Source organism: Pinus tabuliformis, chromosome 2_1 (assembly GCF_031772625.1).
Source record: "Pinus tabuliformis cultivar Carrire ecotype Pingquan chromosome 2_1, CPIR1, whole genome shotgun sequence".
Taxonomy (NCBI): Eukaryota; Viridiplantae; Streptophyta; class Pinopsida; order Pinales; family Pinaceae; genus Pinus; species Pinus tabuliformis.
The window spans coordinates 321,228,609-321,253,633 of record NC_142299.1 but is presented as its reverse complement, the minus strand read 5'-3'; the positions used below and the strand labels follow the sequence as shown (position 1 = coordinate 321,253,633).

Genomic DNA, 25,025 nt, shown 5'->3' with positions numbered 1-25,025 from the left:
ATCTCAATGGAAGTCTAAAAACAGTGCCAAGTTCAAAGGAAAGAGGCAGAAAATGATTAATTAATCTCATTTAGTCCCTACTACTAAAGAGAATTAGTGAAGTCTCAACACTCTTGGAAAATACTATTCTACTCATGAAGGAGGAAAAAGTTATGGGAAGGGCCCATACAGGTGCTAGATATGTGGAGAAAATCATTTGAGAAAAGATTTCCCACAACACTAATGTAGGAATTTACAGGGTAATTTCCTTAGATAGAACACCAAAGGACACTGCTCACAAACATATCACATATTAGTACACCAGTATTATTGACGTGGTTAAAACCCTCAAAGAGGGAAACAGTCCATGACCTAAGCCAACACAACCACTTCAGGAAATTTATTAATGTAAAAGAAAGAAAATTTACATAATATTCTCTCATGAACGATCACCTAACAAATGACCCTCCATGCTCTCTAAATAGAGATCATGGACCAATCAGGTGTTAAGCCATGGATCAAGTGTCAGTAATATCTAGGATAGAATGAATCGTCAGATCACTTCATGTCTAGAACATATCGTGACTGTCGAATTGTAAGTTACAAAAAGTACATACTAAAGAAACACACTTTACCTAACTATACAGTAGACCACCCCACTTAAGAACAACTTGGGATAGGATTGAAGGATGTGCAAAGATGACACAATAGGGTAAGGAAGGATGCATTAGAGCCTATCCCCCCTTAGTAACAAGATGAGCTTTATGTTTATCAACTTTTCCATCTGGTCCAAACTTGGTTCCATAAACCCATTTGCATCTAACAAGTTTTCGTCCCTTTAGAAGAGGAACAAGGTCCAATGTATCATTTTCCAATAATGAATGATATTCTTCATTCATAGTTGTGTCCCAATCTAGATGGACTAAAGCTTCTACAAAAGTGTTAGGATCACAATTCGTTGAAGGTTGAGCTAGTAAAGAAGAGGCTCTATCGAGCTGATAACATGTATGTTATGAAACCATATCACAAAAAGATAGAAAAGAAAGATCAACGCCTTAGAAATCAGCCTCTTCGAGGGGGAAACCTCCTTTACATTACACAAATGAACAATTCTTAGATGATACAAATGATAAGAACTCCTTTATGTATATAGGACTCTAAGGGGTCTCAATACAATTAGAGCCTACATAAAAATAATATTGTAGGGGCACAATAATAACAATAGTGGGCTTCTATTCGGCATAATAATAACAACATGGGGACTACATGGGTACAATAATAGAATAAGGGGGTTTCACTAATAACAATAAGGGGTTACTCTAGTAGTATAGGGACCTAACATGCTCCTCTCCTTCAAAAAGTGTTGTCCTCAATGCTTGAGTAGTTCTGGATGCTTATGTATAAAATTCTCATCTTCCCATGTGGAATCTTCAGTGGGTAAGTTCTTCGACTTGATGAGATACTCTATAATTGATTGATTCCGTAGCTATCAATTTCTTGTTTTTGTGACTGCTTCCAGTTCCAATATGATTTTTCCTTCCTCGTCAAGTTCTGGCAATATTGTTTGAACTGGGATATTCTCACCTATAACCTTCTTTAAGCATGAAACATGGAAAACTGGGTGCACTCAGGAAGATGCAGGAAGATCCAATTGGTATTTCATAGTACCAATATTTTGTAACACCTTGTATGGACCATAATAATTTGGTGATAACTTATTATACTTCTTAGCTTGCTTGAGGGACATTTGTTCGTATGGTTGTAGTCATAGAAATACCCAGTCATATACATCAAAATTCTTCGCTGTGATATTGATCTGCCTGTTGTTTCATTCGATTTTGTGCCAAGGTGAGGTTATCCTTTAAAATTTGGAGAACTTGTTATTGATGCTTGATGTGATCTTTCACTGATTGAACCTTTTTCTTCTTGATATGTCCTTCTATCTTAAGAGTTTGAGGAGTGGTAATTCCTGCCAATGCATTACAAGATATGGTCAAATTCATTTCTTATTTCTCCGGGGTTGGTTCCTGGTGAGTATCCTTTTCTTTTGATGTTTCTTGATCCTTTTCTTCCTGATATTTAATTGCTTGAACCTTCTTCTGCTTGATATGTCCTTCTATCTTGAGAGTTTTAGGAATGGTAATTCTTGCCAATGCATTACAAGATATGGTCGGATTCATTTCTTATTTCTCTAGGGTTGGTTCCCAATGTATATCCTCTTCTTTTGACGTTTCTTGATCATTTTATTCCTCCTCTTCACAATATATGTAAAATAATTTCTTCTCAGCACACTTATGACCTTTAATGTATTTGCTATCACAATTGTAACAAATCCCTTTTTCTCTTTTTCTTCCAATTGTTGTGGTGTCAAACTTGTAGGTTGTGGAAGGCTAGGATAAATAACACTTCCATCATTATAGTTGTGAGTGGTAGAATTCCTTGTTTCCATAATTTTTCTTTCCACCTTTATTTCCAACCTATATGCCTTCTCCAATGAATTAGGTTCCCAAAGGCAAACCTCATGTTGAATGTTATATTTTAAAGCCCCTATGAAGACATCAATCCTCTGCTTCTATGGAATATCATTTACCCTTATATTCAATTTTTGGAATTCCCCAATGTGCTTTGCCATTGAACCCTTTTGTTTTAGATTTATAAATTGGCTAAATAAGGTGTTGCTCTTTGTCTCCTCATAATGTGTTATCATTTCCCCTGTGAAAATTGACAAGGTGAAAAATGCTTTACGAGAACAAAGCCCTCTATACCATACAAACTGATTCAGTTCTAAAAATAAATATGCAATATGTACCGTTTGTAACAGTTGCACATCATGTAGATCAAAATATTTCTCTATCTATAGTATCCATGTTATAGATCCTTGCCATCAAAATTCCTCATATCTCTTTTTCTTTATTTTAGGAGTTTGATCTTGAAATGAATGTAACTCTGTTAAACACACATGGACAACATAGGAGATATGAAAGATAAATCATGCAGTACATTTTTATTAACATGAGATATACATTTATAGTACAATATGTGACTCTTGGGTTTCAGATCCCAAGGTCTCTTGGACTGCTTTGGTCTATTCGGCTTCCACACTAACCCATTTAGGATTAGGTGTCCAACATTCCCCCCCTTAATCCGAAGGGTTATGTATGAGTCCAAGAAGAGAGCTGTAATACAAAATGTGCAAAAAATACATGGCAGCACTAGGCTAAATGTGATCTATGAAATGTTGGTTTAAAGGGCAGTGGTTTAAGGATGACCACCAACACTGGAACTCTTAGTGCAGTTCCCGGAACTCTTCCAAAACTGGCAAGAAACTGAAGTTTTCTGCTAGAGGAAGTGATCCTATTGTTTTAAAGAGGGAAACCTTCAACCATAAAAGGGAGGTCTCACGCCGCATAAAAGGTAAAACTTCAACCTGAAAAGGGAAGTCTCAACCTATGATGGTTTAAGGATAACCAACAACTCTGGAATGCTTAATGCAATTCCTGGAACTCTTCCAAAACTGGCAAGAAGCTGGAGTCTTCTGCTATAGGAAGTGTTCTCAATTGTGTTCATGGAATTCTTCCAAAGCTGGCAAGAAGCTGAAGTCTTTTGCTAAAGGAAGTGTCCCCAGATTTCCAACTAAAGGCATGTTCATGGGCATCTTTGTCTCTGGCTACAACTCTGAAACTGGTGTGGCAGGTTGTGGCTCAGGGCGCTTGATGTGACTTTGAAGCTTGTAGATCACCATCATTTCCCCCCTTGTCAGATACAAGGTGAGAAGATGGAGAAAACTCAACTGCAAGACTGTTCAATATTCTGGAACAAGTTCTGACATGTGTTTGGAATATCTTCTTGGCTGTTGATGCCCATTGCCAAGAAGCGATCCATCCAAGATGAATCTTTGTTATTGCAGGATGTTTATTTCTGAAGCATCTGTGTGAAGAATGACTGGTTTTATGACAGTGCTTACATGGATGAAGATCAAAACAATGATCTTTCAAATGGCCAACTCGGTCACAGTGTTGGAATTTTACAATCTGTTGTTGTTGTTTCTGTGGAGGAAGAGGAGTAGAATCTGGAACAACTGAAGCTGAACTGTCATGAGGAGTAGGTGCACTGTCATGAGGAGCAGGTGAACTGTCATGAATGAATCCAACACTCTGAAACTAAATGGGCTTTGAGTAGTCTGGAATATGAAAGGACAAGTCATTTTCATATCCAAGACCAGTTCTGTGCTTGTTGTGGACAAGCTGTTCCCAAGGTCTGATGATGGGCTTGGGAAGTGCAGACTGAGTTTCTGCATCTGCATGTACAACTGCTGCTTTATTTGAATGAACTGTAACATTATTGACTTGCTGTTTATGGGAGTCTGTTTCAATCTTCTGAATAGAAACAGGTTCAGAATGATGACTCCATTGTTGTAGTTCTTCCTGCTGTAGCTTTGTCTCAAGCTGCAAAAACTCTATATTTTCTTGTGCATTTTGTATACATTTTTGAATGTCAGCAATAATGTCTTTATTGATTATGATTGCACTGTCAGCAGTGGATACGATTAGAGTTCTCAATAACTCTAATATACTTTCAAGCTTAGCCATTTTTCTACACCTTAAAAATCCTCCAAAATCCCACAGAAAAATGTCAGCTGCTAAATATCTTCAAGCTACACAAAGAAAATCCTGCAGATTAAAGAAAAACGTAGGGCAAGCGCTGGTGGCTTAATGAGCAGACTATTGCAACTATGGCACTTTTCATTGCATCCACAACAAATATTTTAGTTCCAAAATATGGCGGCAAGATTATTGATATTGTCAGCAGAGATTTGAGAACGGAAGAAGAGAAAGCAGATGCTTTTAATACCATCAAAAACACTCTTGTGGAAATTCTTCTTATAATCTTAATTGGTTCATTTGCTACTGCACTGCGTGGATGGTGGTTTGCATCATCAAGTGAGCGTGTTTTTGCTCGACTGAGAAAAGATTTATTTCGACATCTTATTAACCAAGAGATCGCATTCTTTGATGTCACACGAACTGGGGAACTTCTTAGTCGTTTTTCAGAAGATACAAATTATTAAAAATGCAGCAACGACGAATCTCTCAGAGGCTCTCCGCAATCTCACAACTGCATTTATAGGCCTTGGCTTTATGTTTCAAAAATGTAACTGAACCATCCATTAAACTGTTGCAACAACGATATACTATGATTGTGCCATATCAGAGAGCGAGTAACTTGTCAAAAAACAAGACATGGACATCAAAGACAATATTTGCGCCGAGTGCCAGGCGTTGCAAAAGTACAATCTATACAAACCAATACACCCTTTTTATGACAAATCTTGGAGACCAGCTCAATATCAATACATCGAAAATAAGGGGCTACCAACTATTACTATCTAAAGATGCTACCATGGGCAGTGAGGTTACCGTGGAGGAAGCAGAACCCATAATTCGACAGTTATCATTGTTGATTTTTCAAGCTAAGGAGCTTCACTATGACAGTGCTACTATGATCATGAAATTGAAGGTTCAGATACAAGCGCTGGAAGATCGTGCAAATGCTGCAACTATACAAAGTACAACATTTGGACAATCGGCTGCAGAAGCTGCGCCCAAGGGTCTTTACTGTTTTGGCACAATGCTATCTAAGGGAATGGTCCAAAAATCATAAACTACAAAAATACATGGATCAGCAGAATCATTCACCTAAACTCGCAGATAATAAATTATATCACTTTTGTGTGTTTTCCGATAATGTGCTTGCTACATCTGTAGCTGTGAACACCACAGTTCAGAATGTTGATTATCTATGAGGAGTGGGGGGAATTTTCAGTAGAATTTCCCTCCCCCTGGTAAGAAGAAGATCATGATGATTCCACAGCAATGGACGTCGCCCTGCGGGAACAGCTCCACGCATAAATACGCCGCTCTTACTCGAATTCCATGTGTAGAAGATTGCAATGAAATCTGCTACAAGGATCCTGTTATAAAGGACCATCCATGGAGTGCTTATATTGATCGCTCTCCAGGGCAGGATGATAACTTTGCGGAATATTACAATGCATTCATCACAGGCTGTGCTTATAAGTTAAATATTCCCAAGGAAGAATTGAATGCTCTCCACCGAAACAGATCACCAAAGCCTGAGAATGTGAAGAAGATGCTTCATCAAACAACGAACACGAGAAGCAGATTTATCAAATAGCTTCAGCATTGCAGATAGCACCTTCCTTTAAAATGTAGCTGCTCAGCTTCAGTGCCTTTTTCGATTTGAAAATGTTGGCTGGAAAAGTGGAGACCCATAATTTCCCATAGGAAAATATCCTCCCATAGGCGGACCATATGACCACATATTTTCTTGCACAGGTCTAGAGGGAGTTACATTAAACAGAGGTCCATTATTGTTATTGTTCCTGCGCGGGGCAGCCTTGCAAGTAAGCGTGGCCCCATCAAACGTCTTTGTGGGTTCCTCGAGCGTATTCTTGGCGGATTTCTCCGACTTGTAAATAAAAAAGGCAAAACCCTTGGATTTTCCCGTCACCTTGTCTAACCCTAACGGCCCTTCTTCAATCTCCCCGTTTGGCAGGTTCCTCGGTGTGTTTCAATGTTGGAATGTAACGTCTGATGAATCTCAGCTACAGCCAGAATTGAGGTAAGGATCTGATGTCTTCAATTCATAACCGCCACAACGTGGACCACAACATTTAATCAAACACAGTCATGCTCTGTTTTCAATTCATAACCGCCACCACGTGGACCGCAACATTTAATCACACACAGTCATGCTCTGTCTTCAATTCATAACCGCGACCACGTGGACCGCAACATTTAATCACACACGGTCATGCTCTGTCTTCAATGTTCAATTTAGGCAGCGTTTACAACGATTCTCAACAGAGTTCCAGGAATTGTATCCTCCGCTCAACCTTCAAATATACTCATGATTTTTATGCAGAGAAGGTGAAGCCCAAGGGCCATTCATTTTCAATTTCCCTTGTGTGGCTGTGGAGTTCTGACATGGTCTGTCATAACAGGTATTTATTCATGACATCGAGTTGAACACCAACTAACGCATCATACATTCAACGCACAATTCTCAATTGTTCAATGCAGAGCCAATATACCAGCCTAAATGCACAAGATATTAAATGTCCATGAAGGTCAAACTGGCGTTCAAAGGGAGAGAGCAAGGACGATCGAAAAATCAAATGTGAATGTTTGAGATAGAATCGACATAGCATTCAGTGCACATTGTAAGGAATAAAAGACATGTTTTCTGTCAAGGCAGAGAACAGTTACAAGGAGCATTGGGAGGTGAAGGAATCAACAGAGGCGTTATAACACAGTAGCGCAACAGCGTTGAAACGCTTCTGACACAGATCAGAAATTTCAGAACTAATTATTTATGACATAATGCATGCCGGCCCAAATAAAGGAATACAACCCCTTCAAGTTTCAGTTTTTAATGCACAGGAAACATGCACTGTATACGGTTCCACTCTCAACATAATACGCCACTTAATGATTTTTATATACCATAAAAACTTCCAAACATATACGAGTTCAACGACTTCCAACTAATTTGCAGAGATGGACCATAAAAAAACTCATTAAGACATAGAAGCGTTGGTTTACACATGCCACAAAAACAAGTGGCTTACACAATATTGAGAAGGTTATGAACGTACCAGCTCTGATACCATGTTAAACACACATGGACAACACAGGAGATATGAAAGATAAATCATGCAGTACATTTTTATTAACATGAGATATACATTTATAGTACAATATATGACTCTTGGGTTTCAGATCCCAAGGTCTCTTGGAGTGCTTTGGTCTATTCGGCTTCCACACTAACCCATTTAGGATTAGGTGTCCAACAAACTCTACAGTTTCAAATATCCAAATTCTAAAATTGCGACCTATGGGAGCCCTTTGTGTCCACTTTCCAATGCCACCAATCTGATTGAAATTGGATTCTCCAAGAAAGAGTTATGCCCAATATCCAAAGATGACATGATTATATATGTTTTTAGTAGAAAGAAATTGTATGAAGTTCCACATGTCACTGTTTCAACCTTAGGACCTTAAACCAATACAAAGAAAACCACAGTCCGTCCTATTTCTATAACTTCTTAAGAAATTTCAATCTAATACTCAGAGAGAAATTTATGATGATTTTCCCAAGGTCACTTGTTTGGGATGTAATTCAAGAGCCTGCAAAAACCCTAACTTCCTCAGATCATATCTCTAAAAATATAGTGAGAAAAGATCTGACACTTAGACTCGAGGTTCAAAATGATCTCAGATCATATGGGTTTTTTTTAGCTTCTAAAACTTTGCAGCGAAAGAGTTATAGCGAAAATTCCATGATGGCGTGTTTGGAGCAGCAAAACCCTAGAACCCAAAGCTCTGATACCAAATGTTATGAAACTAGCTCAAAAAAAGATAGAAAAGAAATATCAACGCCTTAGAAATCAACCTCTTCGAGGGGGAAACCTCCTTTACATTACACAAATGAAAAATTCTTGGATGATACAAATGACAAGACCTCCTTTCTATATATAGGAGTCTAAGGGGTCTCAATACAATCAGAGCCTACATAACAATAATATTGTAGGGGCATAACAATAACAATAGTGGGCTTCTATGGGGCATAATAATAATAAAATGGGGACTATATGGGCACAACAATAGAGTAAGGGGGTTGAACTAATAACAATAAGGGGTTACACTAGTAGTATAGGGACCTAACAGTGTATGTTGTTGATCTATAGGATCACCCGCAAGAGAACCTACTGCATCCTAGGTAGTGCGGACCAATTTTGGAAGTTGAGGAGCTAAAGGAGGATCCCAAGAATGTGGGGGTTTTGGGCGTAGGATCCCCCCAAGGTAAGTTTTGGGGCTTAAAGCTCAAGTTTTGACTAAGTCTGATGTAAAGACTTCGTGATTTGTGGGCACGAAGTTGTAAATGAGTCATAGGATTGTCTGCCCTTACTTTTGTAAATGTAGTGTTGGCTTGAGAGTTCTACCCATGGTTCATGGACCATGGGATTGTATAAATAGAGCGAGGCTCTAAGTGTAAAGAAAATCAAATAAGAGAGAAGAAGATCTAATGATGAAGCATTGAGTCTAAGTGTAGTCGTGTCTTTGGGTTGTAGAGTAGGAGAAGGCTCTACAGCTGAGTGCACAGAGGCCTAGTAGTCCGCAACTGAGTGCACGGACCCTTGCAGTTGAGTGCGCAGGGCGGGTTGAGTCTGTAATCAATTGAAGCATTAATGAAGAGAAGTTTTAAAATATTTCTTTCTATCTTTTCCTATTTTATGCATTGAAGTATATTGGGTATGAATTGCAAGCTTACTGTTTATTTGCTGCGCGAACTTATATGAATGTGCTGAATAAGTGAATATAATATAAGGTATCTGTTAACGTGAAGATAACTAACTATTATAAGAAGATAAGTAAGATCCACAGTGTGACTAGGGGTACTAGTGCAGATCGCTGCTTTAGCAGCACGAAGCTCCTCAACCCCTGGTTAGGGCTGCGTGAAGTCGAATATAACAGGGCACGAAGGCTTCACAGGTCAGGAAAGTACATGAAGTAACCTGCGTGAAGGTATTCACAGTTGAACTAAATCGACCCCTTAGACATCTCAAGGGTGCAGAAATTTGGTTCCAGCATCCCCCCATACTGCTTTGAGTGAGACCTCAGTCCGCGCTCCGCGGGCTATTGCCGAAAGGGCCAGTAGTACATGGATTTGTTTGGCTAATTAACTTCGAACCTAGGTCAGGCCCCATCAAGCCAACAAATGGTTTGGTTGTCGGGACTAGAATCTACATAGAGATGTCTGACGTCGTATCATTGGAATCTAATTAAGAAGGAAATTGAAGGTTGGTTGGATAGGAGAATCCACGAGTTCATGGCGCAGGATAACAGGAATCCGTAATTATCAAAAGAAGAGTGGTTAGATTGCTCCCTGTAGACAGAGATCCATGAAATTTTCTTCACATCTTTCCCTACTGATCTGTATGAGTTGATCATGAAGCTAGCAGATAGCCAAGGAAGGTGCAAGCTCGATAGTCCTATTGTGTGGACCCCAGAGTTGATGCACAGATTGGAAGCATCGGAGGATAATATTGCGTGCACTGTTGATCACTGGCTCGATCATATTATAGGAGGATTCATTACGGAGTTCGCAGTAGACACTACAATAAGCTACAACGAGGTCGAGCGATGCTTTCTCAAAGGACCGCAAGGTAAGTACGTTAAGTCTCTGAACACTTGGATTAAAATTCTACTGCGTGAAAAGTGGATTATGCGAATACATTAATGTTTGGGGCTATGCAAAGTGGGAAATTTACAGAAATGAAGGTAGTGCAGAACTAGAAACTAGCCCCTTTATTTCTCCTCCGCAAGGGGATGAGGAAGAGCTCATGAAGGTCTCACCAAGAAGTACAATCAATTTGATAAGGTAGAGGATTCCGTGCATACCACCCCCACCCACACCACCACTAGCTTCACTGCCTTCACCACCATCTGTTATATACATTTTTGTGCCTTACAACATTGAGCATGAAATGTCCATAAACTAAGGGATCCAAAGTCCCTAAACATGTTGTTCCTACCCCTAGAGGAACAAGGCAAACTAACCACAGCAATTCACAGAAGTTCTCCACCTGAAAACACTCAAAAACAAGCCAATTCTGGATCATGTCAACTGCTCCACTGAGCATCTGCGTTGAATGTCAACTGCTCCACTGTCTGCCTGCATTGAATGCCAACTCCAACAAAGGCTACCTGCGCTGAGCGTAATTGGACAAGTGGCAGGCTCATCCCTCAATGTGTCAATGCCCAGGAAGCTTCCAAAATGACACTTGCATCAAGGAATTCGACTGGTGATGAGTAAGAGGTTCCAAATCTCCAAGTGGAAGCAAGAACCTCCAAGTGGACTCAAGAACTCATAGAGGGAGAGGACACTAGTCAGATCTCAAGCTGACTCATCCTCTCTCCAAACATCTATATATGGATCTCTCCTCCAAGGGATCTAGAGGTTGGAATTTGGTAATTGCAAAGAATTGTTGTTGGTTTATGGCTGGAAACATTGGGTGTGTAATGCTTTGAAGGGAGCTGAAGAAGGAATTCCATTCTGCTGGGAAGGAGATGCTGGATTGGAGCCCTATGGGTTGTATCTCTTCCTGAACCCTGTTACTTATCAATAAAGCTATCTTGATTCTTTCCTATATGGTGGTGTATTTTGTATGATTGCATTAGTATATTTGATTTGCTTCTAATCCTGAATCATTTATGAATATGTATATTTGCCTTTGTATTGTGTTCTTCTCTTGTCGCAAGTAGTTGTTCTCTTGTAACAGGTAGTTTTTCTCTTGTGATCTCGTTAGATTCAAGTAGTTGTTCTCTTGAGCAAGCGAGGAGACAAGTAGCTGTGGACACACAAAGAGAAGAGGATCTAGATCGAGGGACAACTGGAAGACAATGGTAAGTCTGTCGATCTCCCCTCTTTCACATTTCATAAAAGAAGAAATCATGATAGCTGTATTCGTTTGTTGCTAAGGCGTTGTCACACCTTAGGTGGATAGGATCGTCCTGCATAGGCATTTTTCCCCACAACAAATTGGCGACTCCACTGGGGAAGAACTTGTTTATTCATTTCATTTGTGTTTCCGTCATTTGTTTACTTCATAGACTTGACAGCAACTATTGAACTGCATCTTTCCCGGATGCAAAGTAAAAAGTTGCTGCTTTGATCCAGTTGTTGGACTTGTCTATGATCTAAACTAGATCCACAAATGATTTGATGATCCTTGTGATAGTCTTTAGTACCCTATCAAAGCATCCCTCTATTTATACCTTGCTTGTGTTTCTGATTTGGCCTGAAACAGTCGATTTTTGAGCATTTTGTGACCCAGAACCCAAGGGAAACGAGAGTTTCTCCTTCAGCGCAGGCACTGTGAAGGCAGTCTGCATTTCAACGCAGGTCCCGAAGGGGCTACCTGCGCTGAATGTCAAACTGACAGTGTTAGACCTGCGCTGAACCAGTGTGGCCTTGTGCAGCTGGGGTTCTTTGTCCTCTGTTGCCCTGTTTTGATCTCTGTTTTTGCAGCCTTTAACCAGCATAGGTGCCAGTCTGATAAACCCTTTTCTTTGCTTGAATTCCGCCTCATTTTTGTACAAAAAGATTGTGAATGTTTTTATGTGTTTGTGGCGTCATTTACAGTCTTCCTTTGCATGAGTAAAGTAGTCACTCTGTAGCCTTTGATTCAAATCTGATTGATTGTGGTCTTAGAAGAGAGTTCATTGGTTGTTTTCAGATTGATTGTAGATTTACTTTTGCTTATTGGTTTGAATTTGTCTCTTTCAAAGTATCAAAACAAGTCTTTATTTCGAAAATCGCAAAGTGATTGTAATCTCTTCTACCCTTGTTGATTTCGAAGAAAGTGAACTTGTTTGTATTGATATTTTTAAAAGCAAATTCAAAGTTGTGCAAAAAGCTTTCTTTGTAGGCATTTATACTAAGAAAGTGGAAAACAAACACCTGCATTTTGCATTTTGCATTTGATAGTTTGCATGTTGGATTTAGGGAAAGTGCATTAGAGTGTGCTGATTGCTCTTTGAGGAAAGATAGTGTTATTCTTTTCCCTTAGTAACTAGGATTTTCAAAGTTGAAATATTGTAAAACTTGCTTATCATCTTAGACTGCATTTAGGAATTTGTATCATACATCTCGTGGTGAACCTTGAAAGGCAAACTTTAAAAAGATCAACCTAAAATAAACTGAATGAAACTAACAACGCTTTGTAACATAACGCACAACATACAGGTCTAAGCTAGAGACGTGTTCCGGCGTCGTTAAGCCTAGTGACTGTCGATCTCGAAGAAGGTGGGTGATTCCTCCTGAGAGACGGTAGCACTAGTACGGATTGTGCTCCCACGTACTGTCGTGTATATATTGGGAGACCCCTATAGGCATATATCTTTTATCCTTAGGAAGCCGTGTCGGCCGCCCTACTGATCGCAATGCAGTGAACACAACATTCACGAAGATCGACCACCCGTACCGTAAAAAGTATTCTGTGGTTTTGCGAAAAGTTTGGCACACCCTCTGCCTAGAACTCCAGAGCAGTTTCTTTTGGCCTTTTTCAGACTCTATAACAGAAAAAGTCCATCCGAGCATTTGTCACTTCGGGCTCGTTAAAACATTGAAGGAGACTAGAGTCATCTTTAGCTTTTTCTCGACTCTTTAAAATTGAAAAAGCAAGTTGTGTCTAAAAGCGTCGTTAACAATTTATTTTAAACGGAACAATCACCCTTTTATCCTGCGTTGATCTTTAGGTTGAAAAGATGGAGCACACCAACCAAGGAGTTCCCTTGGGTGGAAATCCTAGTCCCTTCTCCTCTTGGGGAGATGTTGGTGTGCCCCACATGGCCACATTGTCGCTTCCAGGACTGACAATTGGCCTACCAGTTTGGCTCTTTTCAACCAATGTCGTTCAGAATACCACCATTCCTGAACAGTCGAGTCAACAGTTAGATCAGACAAGAGTTGCCTCCCAGCCTTCAACTTCATCTTCCTCCCCTCCTTCCTCTTCGCTTGACGGAACTGGTCGAATTAAAAACCAGGTTCCTAAGGAGAAGAAAGAGAAGAAGAAGAAGGAGCCTAAGGCGACTGGGGGCAAACAAGTGTCATCTAACAAAAATCCACACACCGCACTCGTAAGGCCTAAATCGCCATGCGTCATATGCAGGGGAGACCACTTCCATAGAGATTGTCCCTGTATCTCGCGGATACTAAGAGACTGGTCCCCCCCGTTTGCACAATTCGGTAGCATCGACCTCTGATAGCCATGTCGACTGCTCACCGTCAACTAGTGGGAGTGAAGCTCCAGGATAGAGCGGGAAAGCTAAATTTCACTGCAGACTGTGTGAAGGCGATCACGCCATCCACCGTTGTCCCTTCTTAGACGAGGCAAAAATAGTTCAGGAAGATCGCCCGATTTTACGAGCGCATCTCCCTCCTGGATATCAAAGACTCCTGCCAAGTCCCTCACTAGTTGAGAATCTGGCTGAGCCACTTAGGTGGTCAGCCGAAGCATCTGTCATTGAAGAAGAACCGTCTAGATCCATGCCTAACGAAAGTCAAAAGGTTGATACGTCAGTTGACCCGTTTTTGCCTTCAGAGGCTCCATCTTCGAATGACACCATAACAGAGGAGAATAAAGACGACACCGTCCAGATTCTCTTCATCAGCACTAACTCTGATGATCAAGGGGGCAATGCCACCATTCCTTTATCGCAGGAAGGAAGTTCATCAGAGCGCTATCCGGTCGTATATTCGGTCCCACTGCCAAGCAACCTGGTTGTGTCCTTTGATTGGAACCAACTAGGCAGACCCCGGTTGCCAGCCAGTAGACCATTCAGAATTATTTGTCAAATATACAGAATGGTAATGGCTGGCACTATCATTGATGAGGGGGCATCTGTGAGTATCCTTTCCTCTATTGCTTGGAAAGCGCTTGGTTCACCAGCGCTTTTGCCTGAGATGAGAAGTCTATCAGGCTTTGATAAAGGAACCAGTCGACCTTTAGGGATCCTCCCCAATGTGCCTATAACATTGAAAGGGAAGACCGTTCAAATGAACGTGATGGTCGTTCAAGGACCCTTAGATTATAACCTACTCCTTGGACGAGACTATATATATTGCATGGGAGCTATAGTCTCCTCACTCTTTAGAGCAATGTGTTTTCCGCATGAAGGAAGAATGGTCAAGCTCGTGGACCAACTTTCGTTTCCCGGATCACACATCGCAAATAGTCATGTACCATCCCTAAATGGTCTATTCATGCAAGAAGTATCTCAACCCACGGTCCGTCCTCCTGATGAGCGCGAGTAATCTGGGAGGATATGACTGGAACCCAGGGGGCATGCGTCCTGGCCTGCTTTGGCAAGAAAACTTTGAGTATAGGGTAGGTTTCCGCGGGAGAATATGACTAGTCCGTACCCCGTCCGTGGTTGGAAGAGGGGTTGTTCTAGAATAGGATTCTTTTGTCAAAGTTACGTGTTTGGCGCCAGAGTCATTCACCCTTGTCTATTTCGATAGACATTGCTGAGGAAGTGTTTTGTTGAAAGAATAACGAGACAATCTTTGGGTAACCTGAAAGAGGTAGGCCTCTCCCGGTAAAACAAATGTTTTATCTGCAAATTGAGGGGTAACCTTGAAATCATATGTTATACCTGGGGGAATGCAAACCTTTTGGAGTGCAAGCAAGGGGAGACTATTTATTTTTTAAATTTTTAGGTCCTCCCTTTAAACCTGTAGGTCTAACCCTTTAAACTCGTAGGATTAGCCGTTTCCGAACTTGCATAAAGAAAGGATGGGGAGCAAAGCTTAGTGAGATGAAGCTCCATAAAAAATAGGATCTTGATGAGACACTCTTATCAAATGACTGGGTAATCGAGCAGTTTTAGCATAAAGTTCATGCTCGTTAAAAAATAAACGCAAGATCCGAGCAGTTTTAACGCGGTCTTCATGCTCGTTAAAAAATAAATATAAGCAGTGAGCAGAGTTTCCTCCATTGTTTAAGCTCATTTTTAACTAAAAAATGAACCTATCCCGGTAAATAACCACTGTGAATGTAATTTATCAGCCGTTAAAGCCTTGGTCGTGTTTGCACCTGCCACCTCCACTTTTCATTTGGCCGAGAGTTCACCTCCATATGATTGTTTACCCATTTTGAGGAACAGCTGCGAAGAGTGATTTCACCTAGCCATCCTTGTGGCACTGCCGTGATTGGAAAATTCCAACCTGTACCTGGAATCAGTTGCTATCCCTGTTTATCACTCGTTCATCAAAAGACGAGTCTTCTTTAAGCTCTTTTCAATTGACTCGTAAAATATGAAAAGATTGTCGAGTTTTGGCCTTCCAGCTCATTAAAGGACAGGAAGAGCTATCCCTACTCTAGATTTTAATCTTTTTGGACCTGAGGGATTATTGCACAAAAAGGTCGAGCGCTTGTTTTATTCAGCTCGTTAAAATTATCGAAAACTCATCCCTTCTGTATTGTTTTATACTTTTTCGGACTTAAGGGATTAGATGACGAAAAAGGAATTTTGGAGTTAACTTTATGTACCTTTTCAGACTCTCTAAAAATGAAAAGGACCGAGTTATCCTTGTCGTTAGACTCGTTAAAATTATTAAATAGCGACAAAATTTTCTTTAGACGAGAACGAGTTTCACTATCGCTAAGCTCGTTAAAACATAGCGATGGGCTTGCCCGAAGGGCAGTTTATAGAACAAGCATATGTTATCCTCCTCAAGCTTGACAAAAATAAAGAGGTACTAGTCAGCAATGACTGGGGAAAAATTGGGAAAAAATCAAGAAAACTTTGATGGTAGCAGGTCGCTCTTGAACATGACACTTTTCCTCCGTATCACAATCGGGTTGGGTTGTTTCATTCACCGGTCACATCACCATGGTCTCGCCATACCATCCATATTTGGGGTAATGCTACCGATCCATCGCATCAGTGTCGCCATATGTTCAAGAGAAGTCGTTCAGAAAGAGTCAACCAGGTCCCATCCACTACCATACATTATCCTTCATCCATTCATGACCGCCACCCTGAATCATATGTCACAGATCGTTTTCATCTCCATTAAAATCATTAGTTTTGTTCCGTGTCACTGATGTGGGATTCATTAAGGCCCTCCTGTGATGGATCGCTTCTTGTCGACATCAGCTCATTATCCAAGAAGTTGATCTAGGAACAACCCCTTCAGTACTTTGAAGCTTGCATGCCTCAATGGCAAGTTTCTCACTTTCGGCGACAGGTATACATTAATGACCTTTGACCAAAAGATTTTTCGTGGTGTTCGACGCCAAGTCCTTTATTCACACCACGTGAATTGTACTGCAGTACCTTGAGGGTCATTATCATTATCGGTGATTCCTCTCGCGCTTGTTAACGATTTACATCATTGACCGGTAATCAAGCGATGTCTTTCCATGTTCGACTTCAGCGCAATTCTCACATGGATCGACTTGTACTGAGAGTGAATATCGAACGAGTTTGAAGACCCCGGATCTAGTTTCATCCATTCGGGCTGCGATATATATTCAGGAAAAATAAATAAATTTGACATGTACATCATTGCAGCAGATGATCATCCTACTCAAAGGATGATAATTTCGCCAAAATTATCAGTCTACCATCAGACGATCGTCTGTTCTATGTACAAAAATGAATTTATAAAACTGAGCATGGGAATGCCAGCCTCAGCTAGATCATGAAAGTAGTATGAATCATAATGTATTGTATTGTATTTTATTACAGGTCTCCTCCCAGCAGATGGATGAACTTCGGACCCTCCTGGATAAAGCATTTCACCCGATAAACGGCCTCATACTTTAGGGGGCAACTGTTATAGACATTTTTGTGCCTTACAGCATTGAGCATGAAATGTCCATAAACTAAGGGATCCAAAGTCCCTAAACATGTTGTTCCTACCCCTAGAGGAACAAGGCAAACTAACCACAGCAATTCACAGAAGTTCTCCACCTGAAAACACTCAAAAACAAGCCAATTCTGGATCATGTCAACTGCTCCACTGAGCATCTGCGCTGAATGTCAACTGCTCCACTGTCTGCCTGCGTTGAATGTCAACTCCAACAAAGGCTACCTGCGCTGAGCGTAATTGGACAAGTGGCAGGCTCATTCCTCAATGTGAGAAGAAATGGCCAAGGTTCAACTGGAGCTGAACCTTCAAATAGAAAAGCTGTGGTTGAAGGCGCAACCTTCAACTCCTCCAGAGGTACAGGAACACCGCACCAGTGCCTTTACATTAGGGATGGAGGAGATCAGTAGTGCAGTAAGGGACTGCACCAAAATGTTGGAAGAATCATTCAAGGTCCTCACCACTCTACAGGAGGAACCGAACATACAACACTTAGAAATGGAGGTGCGTGAGCTACAACAATAGTATGACAACATCAAAGGGACCGCGTAGAAGGTGGCCCTCACATAGAGGCTCGCCCGAATGTAGCAGACTAGAGCGCTTAAGGAGCAAGTAGACGTAGCGCAACAAAGAGAAGAGGTTTTGAAGGCGTGTGTTCAGCCTTGGATCGTCAAGGCCTTCGTAATCATAACAATAATTGAAGGCAGGCTCGCGTAGATGCAGGGGATGCAGGAACAAATATAGGGTAGTAATTCAAATATTGTAGTCTCCGAACAATGCGTATAAGAGATACAACAGGTAGCCGCTCAGTGTGTTTCTGACCTTACAACAATTCGAGAAAATTTTGGAGGTATCCGCGCGAAGATCTCTGCACCGATAGAATGACTTGAGGGTGAGTCATGATGTTTGTGTTGGGGGCCTATTAGGTGTAGGATCCCCCCAAGGCAAGTTTTGGGGCTTAAAGCCCAAGTTTCTACTAAGTTCGATGTAAAGACTCTGCAATTTGTGGTCGTGGAGCGCGAAGTTGTAATTGAGTCATAGGGTTCTCCGCCCTTACTTTTGTAAGTGTAGTGTCAGCTTGAGAGTTCTACCCATGGTCCATGGACCATGGGATTGTATAAATAGAGCGAGGCTCTAAGTGTAAAGAAAATTGAATCAGAGAGAAGAAGATCTAATGATGAAGCATTGAGTCTAAGTGTAGAGTCGTGTCTTTGGGTCGTAGAGTAGGAGAAGGCTCTGCAGCTGAGTGCGCAGAGGCCTAGTAGTCCGCAGCTAAGTGCGCGGACCCCTGCAGCTGAGTGCGCAGGGCGGGTTGAGTCTGTAACCGATTGAAGCATTAATGAAGAGAAGTTTTACAATATTTCTATGTATCTTTTCTTGTTTTATGCATTGAAGTATATTGGGTACGAATTGCAAGTTTACTATTTATTTGTTGCGCGAACTTATATGAATGTGCTAAATAAGTGAATATAATATAAGGTATCTGTTTATACGAAGATAACTAACTATTATAAGAAGATAAGTAAGATCTGCGGTGTGACTTGGGGAACTAGTGCAGATCACTGCTTTAGCAGCACAAAGCTCCTCAGTCCCTGGTTAGGGCTGCGCGAAGTCAAGTATAACAGGGCGTGAAGGCCTCGTAGGTTAGGAAAGTGCATGAAGTAACCTACATGAAGGTATTCACAGTTGGACTAAATCAACCCCTCAAACATCTCAAGGGTGCAGAAACTTGGTTCCAACATCGCCCCATACTGCTTCAGGTGGGACATTAGTCCACACTCCACGGGCTATTGCTAAAAGGGCCAGTAGTACAGGGATTTGTTTGGCTAATTAACTCCAAACCTAGGTCAGGCCCCATCAAGCCAACAGTGGGAGGATTGTCATCCTCGCTATCATCATTTGAAGAAGGAATATTTTCATAAGTAGAAGGGATAGATAGAGGTGGCACATCTGCCGAACTAGGCCCGTAAGCCGATATATTTTTATCAAGCTTTACATCTCTTCTAATGAATACATTTTTGGATTCAGGTTGAAGAAGTCTATATCCTTTGACATCTTCAGATTATCCAACAAAAATTCATTTTTCACTCTTAGGTTCTAAGGCTTTATGTTTCTCATCTGGAATATGGGCCCATGATTCACTTCCAAAAACATGAAAGTGACTTACATATGGTTTAATTGAGCTCCATGCTTCTTCTCGAGTGATATTCTTTAAAACCTTAGTAGGAGTGTAATTTACTATGTAATTTTCACAGTTAATTGCATGTGCCTGAAAATTAAGACTAAGTCCTTTAGATTGAAGCATACAATTAGCAGTTTTCTTTAAGGTGTGATTCTTCCTTTCATCTACACCATTTTTCTATGGAGTATATGGAACAATATGTTTCAATTTAATTCCATGCTGAGTGCAAAAGTTGATGAATTTTTTGTTAACATATTCTCTGCCATTATCAGATCTTAGCTTAAGAATTTGATGTCCAAATTGTTTCTTAACAAAGGCCTTAAAGGCCAAGAACATGTTAAATATTTCACTCTTGAGTTTTAAGAAGTATACCCAAGTGCGTCTGGAGAAATCATCATTGAAAGTTAAGAAATACTTGTAGTCAGAGAATGAAACAACTGGAAGTGCCCCACAAAAATCACTATGGACAAGCTATGAAGGGGTTGAGGTGTGTCAAGAGGCAGGTTTTTCAAAACTATCCTGATAATGTTTTTCGAGTACACATCTGGAACAAACACCATCTCTGCAAGATGCCATAGGAAGACTCGTCACAATATTTTATTTACATAGATTTTGAAGGGAACGATAGTTTAAGTGACCAAATCGCTCATGCCAAAGTTTTATCACTTCATCATTATGAGCAAAAAATACTAAGGGAAGAGTTGATTACCTAAAGTTTTTAAACTTATACAACCTTTTAGAATTGTCATCAATGCCAGTAGCTAAAATCTGTCTAGGATCTCTTATGTCCTTAATTACAAAATCATGAGGTGAAAATTCAACAATTTTGCCTTCACCTGAATGAATTATATAATATGCAGATAAAAGGTTGTAGGATAAGTTAGGAGTACATAATACATCATTAAATTGACCATTGTCTAGATGATTAGTTCCAGTCTGTACAACACTAAGAGATCTATCATCACCAACATATATATTTTTGGTGTTACAGTCATTTAAAGAAGAAAACATGGCTTTTTTTTTTGCCATGCGATAAGAAACTCCAGAATCAATGAGCCACTCATGAGAATGAGAAGAAGAAGATACATTTAGTGTGTAACCAGACCGGGATGCTTGACAAGCACATGTAGAAAGTGTTATTCTTGAAGATGAAATTGAAGTTGAAGAGTGCTCCAAATGGATATTATGCTTCTTCATTTCTACTTCCAAGGCTTCCATTTTCTTAAAGCATTTAGATTCTAAGTGGCCATCACGATTACGAATGTTTCAATGTCTATCAGTCTTCTTACCTTTGTTTTTAGTTGCCTTATCATTTTGTCGAGTTGATTTTTCATTGTGAGACTGAAATTGCTTAGGACCCTTGTTTGGTTTAGGACCATTCCTTTTAGGATGCTGCTTCTTAGGATTCTTTGAACTTGGTTGTTGTTGGGCTGCTAAGGATTTCTTAGATGAGTTTCTAGTATTAATAAGACCAAGATGTAAGAGTTTTCTTTCTCTCTTATAAAAGAATCACAAAAGGAATCAAAAGAGGGGGACTTTTTGGCTTGTCCTTGAGAAATAAAGGCTTCTCCAGTAGAATGGAAGGTGGAAACAAACTCAGAGTAGGCTGATCGTAACTTAGTAAGAATGGAATAGATAAGGCTACCATCTTCTTTCTTAACCTTAACACCTTCCACGAGAAGTCTAAGGGTCTTGAACTTGGACAAAAAATCTTCAATGGAAGAAAAATTATTGGGGTCCAACGTAAGCAACTCGTTTTCAAGTTGATGGGCTCTAATCTCATTTTTAATTTCAAAAACATTACTGAGCTTTTTCATTGCTTCATCAAGGGAATTAATTTATGCGATATGGAATCTAAGTTCTGGAGAAATAGACATCCCTATCAACCCACATGCTTGATATTGCTTATTTTACAATTTCATTTGATTATCTTCGTCTTAAGATTTAGACTCTTGACCTCAGGCTATTCTGTAAATACCTTTACTTCTAAGTAAATCCACCATGCACGATAGACATTGGAAGTAGTTGGTGTTGTCAAGAATAAATAGGGATGAAATTTCCATTTTAAAATAAATTGAAGTTTTATATGTTTAAACTAAGTGTTCAAATGGACAGATCTCGAAAAATTAGGCCGATTAAAAAAATGGCTTTGAAAACGACTTCTGGATGAAGAAGTGATGGATTTTTGAAGAAACGTTATAGAATATGCCAACAGACCACATGAATGTTTGGAAGTTGATGATAATGTTATATTTAAAATAAAAATTCCCCCTTTCCAAACTTAATCTAATTAACTCAGTTTAAAAAAAAACTTTATGTGAACCACTTTTATAAATAAGTGAAAGTCACTTCTACAATGGTACTTTATGAACTATCCACTAAATTGTAGCTTAAATAAAAGATAAAGTGACTTTAGAATTATAAGCGACTCACTTTTTATAATTGATGAGAACACTTTTACATAAAGTAACTTTAGAGCATAAGTTACATGTGCTTTTTGAAAAAGTAGCTCAACAAGAAGAAAGACTTGAACCCAAGACCTCTATTATCATAAAGTAACTTTAGATCAAGTGAGCTAGTAAAAAATGTTAGTGCTTGTTGAAAATAAGGTTTTTTTTTTTTTTTTTTGTTTTTGTTTTCGCTCACTGAAGCTTTGTGGTGCGTGCTTACTTGGGAAACCCTTTTATCCTACAAAAAAAACCACACAAACCAAATGAACGAGCAAAAGTATGCAAGCATAACGACTTAAAGTTAGATTTGGCCAAAAACTAGATATTTTCCTCAATGTTTCCGATTTTCCGAAGATCACACTAAGGCGCGGAGGAAAAGAGCATACACATGAGAATAATCCTTTCTTTCTATTTCTGGTTTGCACAATTTTCCTCAATGTTTCTGATTTTCCAAAGATCACACTAAGGTGCAGTGGAAAAGAGCATATGCATGAGAATAATCTTTTCTTTTTGTTTTTGGTTTGTCCAAATTTCACAAAGTTGCGGGGCAAAGAGCATAAGCAGAAATGAAAGGTATAGATCCAGTAATAAAAAAAAGTATAGAGGACTATAAATTCAAATAAACAGAGAGATAAGTAAGTATAACTGTAAATAAAGAATATATACCTCCAGATCTTAAAAATGACATAGCTAGGGCTACCAGAAACATTTTCGTGTCAAACGAAAGGCGTTCATCATTGGTACAAAAGCTCCTAACACAATAGAGCAGTCCTCTAAGCCTGAAGGTAGTCAGAAACAATAGATCTAGGAAAATAAATTCAGATGCAGTTGTACCGGATTCGAATTTGGATCACCAATGGATGCGACCCTCAAATAGATCTGATAGCATGTAGGAATTTACAGGGTAAGTTCCTTAGATAGAAAACCAAAGGAAATTGCTCACAAACATATCACAAATTAGTACACCAGTATTCGTGACGTAGTTAAAACCCTCAAAGAGGGAAACAATCCATGGCATGAGCCAACGCGGCCACTTCATGCAATTTATTAATGTAAAAGAAATAATATTTACATAAGGTTCTATCATGAATGGTCACCTAACAAATGAACCTCTATGATCTTTAAATAGAGATCACATACCAATCAAGTATTAAGCCACAAATCAAGTGTTGTTAATACAAAGGAGAGAATGAACTGTTAGATCACTTCATGTCTAGAACATATCGTGACCGTCAGATTGTAAGTTACAAAAAGTACATACTAAAGAAACACACTTTACCTAAATATTTGCTAGACCAAGTTATACTTAATTATTTCCTATGTGTCAGAATATCCTAACAACTAACACGCTAGTTCGAAATTGTACAACTCACAGGAAGCACAAACTGTGGGAGATGTGGCACATAGTATGTTGTTTTTCCACAATACTGGCGTCTAAGATAGAATCTTAAATCACTGTCACTACCAAACCAAGTATCAAAATTAGTCTACTTTTCACAATGGAACATAAACTGTAGTATATCTACTAGTGCACAAAATATTCACAACATTTTACACAAGTTATGTTCATTAACCCAAATTTGTTATATTAATCGAACTGAATAATACAACAGTCTATGGCTCTTGTACTAGGGATAATAACCCTCATACATCCCTTAGTACACGAATACAACAACTATGGCTTGGTGTTTATCGTAATGACCACCAATCTACCCAATACAAGATACTTTTACCGTCTAGTTGATGTAGAGCTCCTCATAGCTACCTTGGTCGTACCTTGTACACATCTTCCCGGTCCTTCGGATCCCCATCTGTAGCATTTGCCTCTATCAATGCTCCAAGTATATTTTGCCACTGAATCTTCGCTCAACAATCTGTTCTCTCGTTCATCGTTCATCCATCAATGCATCAAAACATCGAGACTCCTATTGAGTTGTTCACAACTTCATTTTTGAACAACTCACAACTTCCCATTGCTACTTCTTAGCTACTCAAGTAATTCTTCCCACTATAGTCTTCCTACACCGCTCCAATGAAGTCTAACATAGGGCAAGAGGTCTGCTACCTATCACCATCAAATGGTGCTTCTCCAATGATGAACACATTGTATAACAAACTTCTCCTCTAGATGATCAGACCTATGAGCTCCAACAAATTTCCTCTCTTAGGCCTACACTTGGTCCATTCACATGCTTCCCTCCAATAGACCACGAGTTTCAAATACATGGCATAGGATCTGCTCACTAGTAACATAGGGAATCCAACCACTATAATTACCCTTCCTCTCGGTTGCGAACAAAGTCCATAAGGTTTCCTCTTCTGGGACCCCAATCATGCACCCTTCCTCCTTGAATACGCTCACTTTTGGTCTGAAAAACACCTTTTATCTAAGCAAGACTTCTCTTTGGATCCACAATAACAAATTCCTATAATTATATTACGAATTCCTATAATCTTGAATTCCTACAATCACACGTGAATTTTTGTAATTGTGAATTCCTACAATCACGCACAAATTCTTGTAATCTTGAATTCCTGCAATCACATGAAAATTTATGTAATTGAAAATTCCTCCAATCACACCTAAATTCCTATAATCTCACGTGAATTCTTGTAATCATGAATTCCTGCAATCACACCTGAATTCCTATAATTGAAAATTCCTTTGCTTGGCTTCACATGACGAAGAAGTGCGATGAGTGGACGAGGAATGAGGCTCCTCCTCACTCATATTTATACATTTTCATGTGGTGTCACCTAACATGTCTTGTGGCACACCAACACACCAAGCTGACCTAACTTATCTGCCACAGAACCCCTCAACGGAAAAGAAAAATTCATATCTCATGGTAAACACCTCGAATTTGAGTGATTTTCGCTTCCCCTTTCTCCTCTAAGGGTCCTCTAACACCTCCATGTGTCAAATCACTCAAATTCCTCATGGTTTCACA

At 39.7% G+C, this 25,025-nt stretch overlaps 1 protein-coding gene across 1 annotated transcript; it reads left to right on the top strand.

Moving 5' to 3' along the window:
- The first annotated feature begins 5,838 nt into the window (after positions 1–5,838).
- On the top strand, positions 5,839–6,174 carry LOC149200142 (uncharacterized). The gene has a single exon (XM_089400864.1). The coding sequence runs from the start codon at positions 5,839–5,841 to the stop codon at positions 6,172–6,174; it is 336 nt and encodes a 111-aa protein (XP_089256990.1).
- The last annotated feature ends 18,851 nt before the right edge of the window (positions 6,175–25,025 follow it).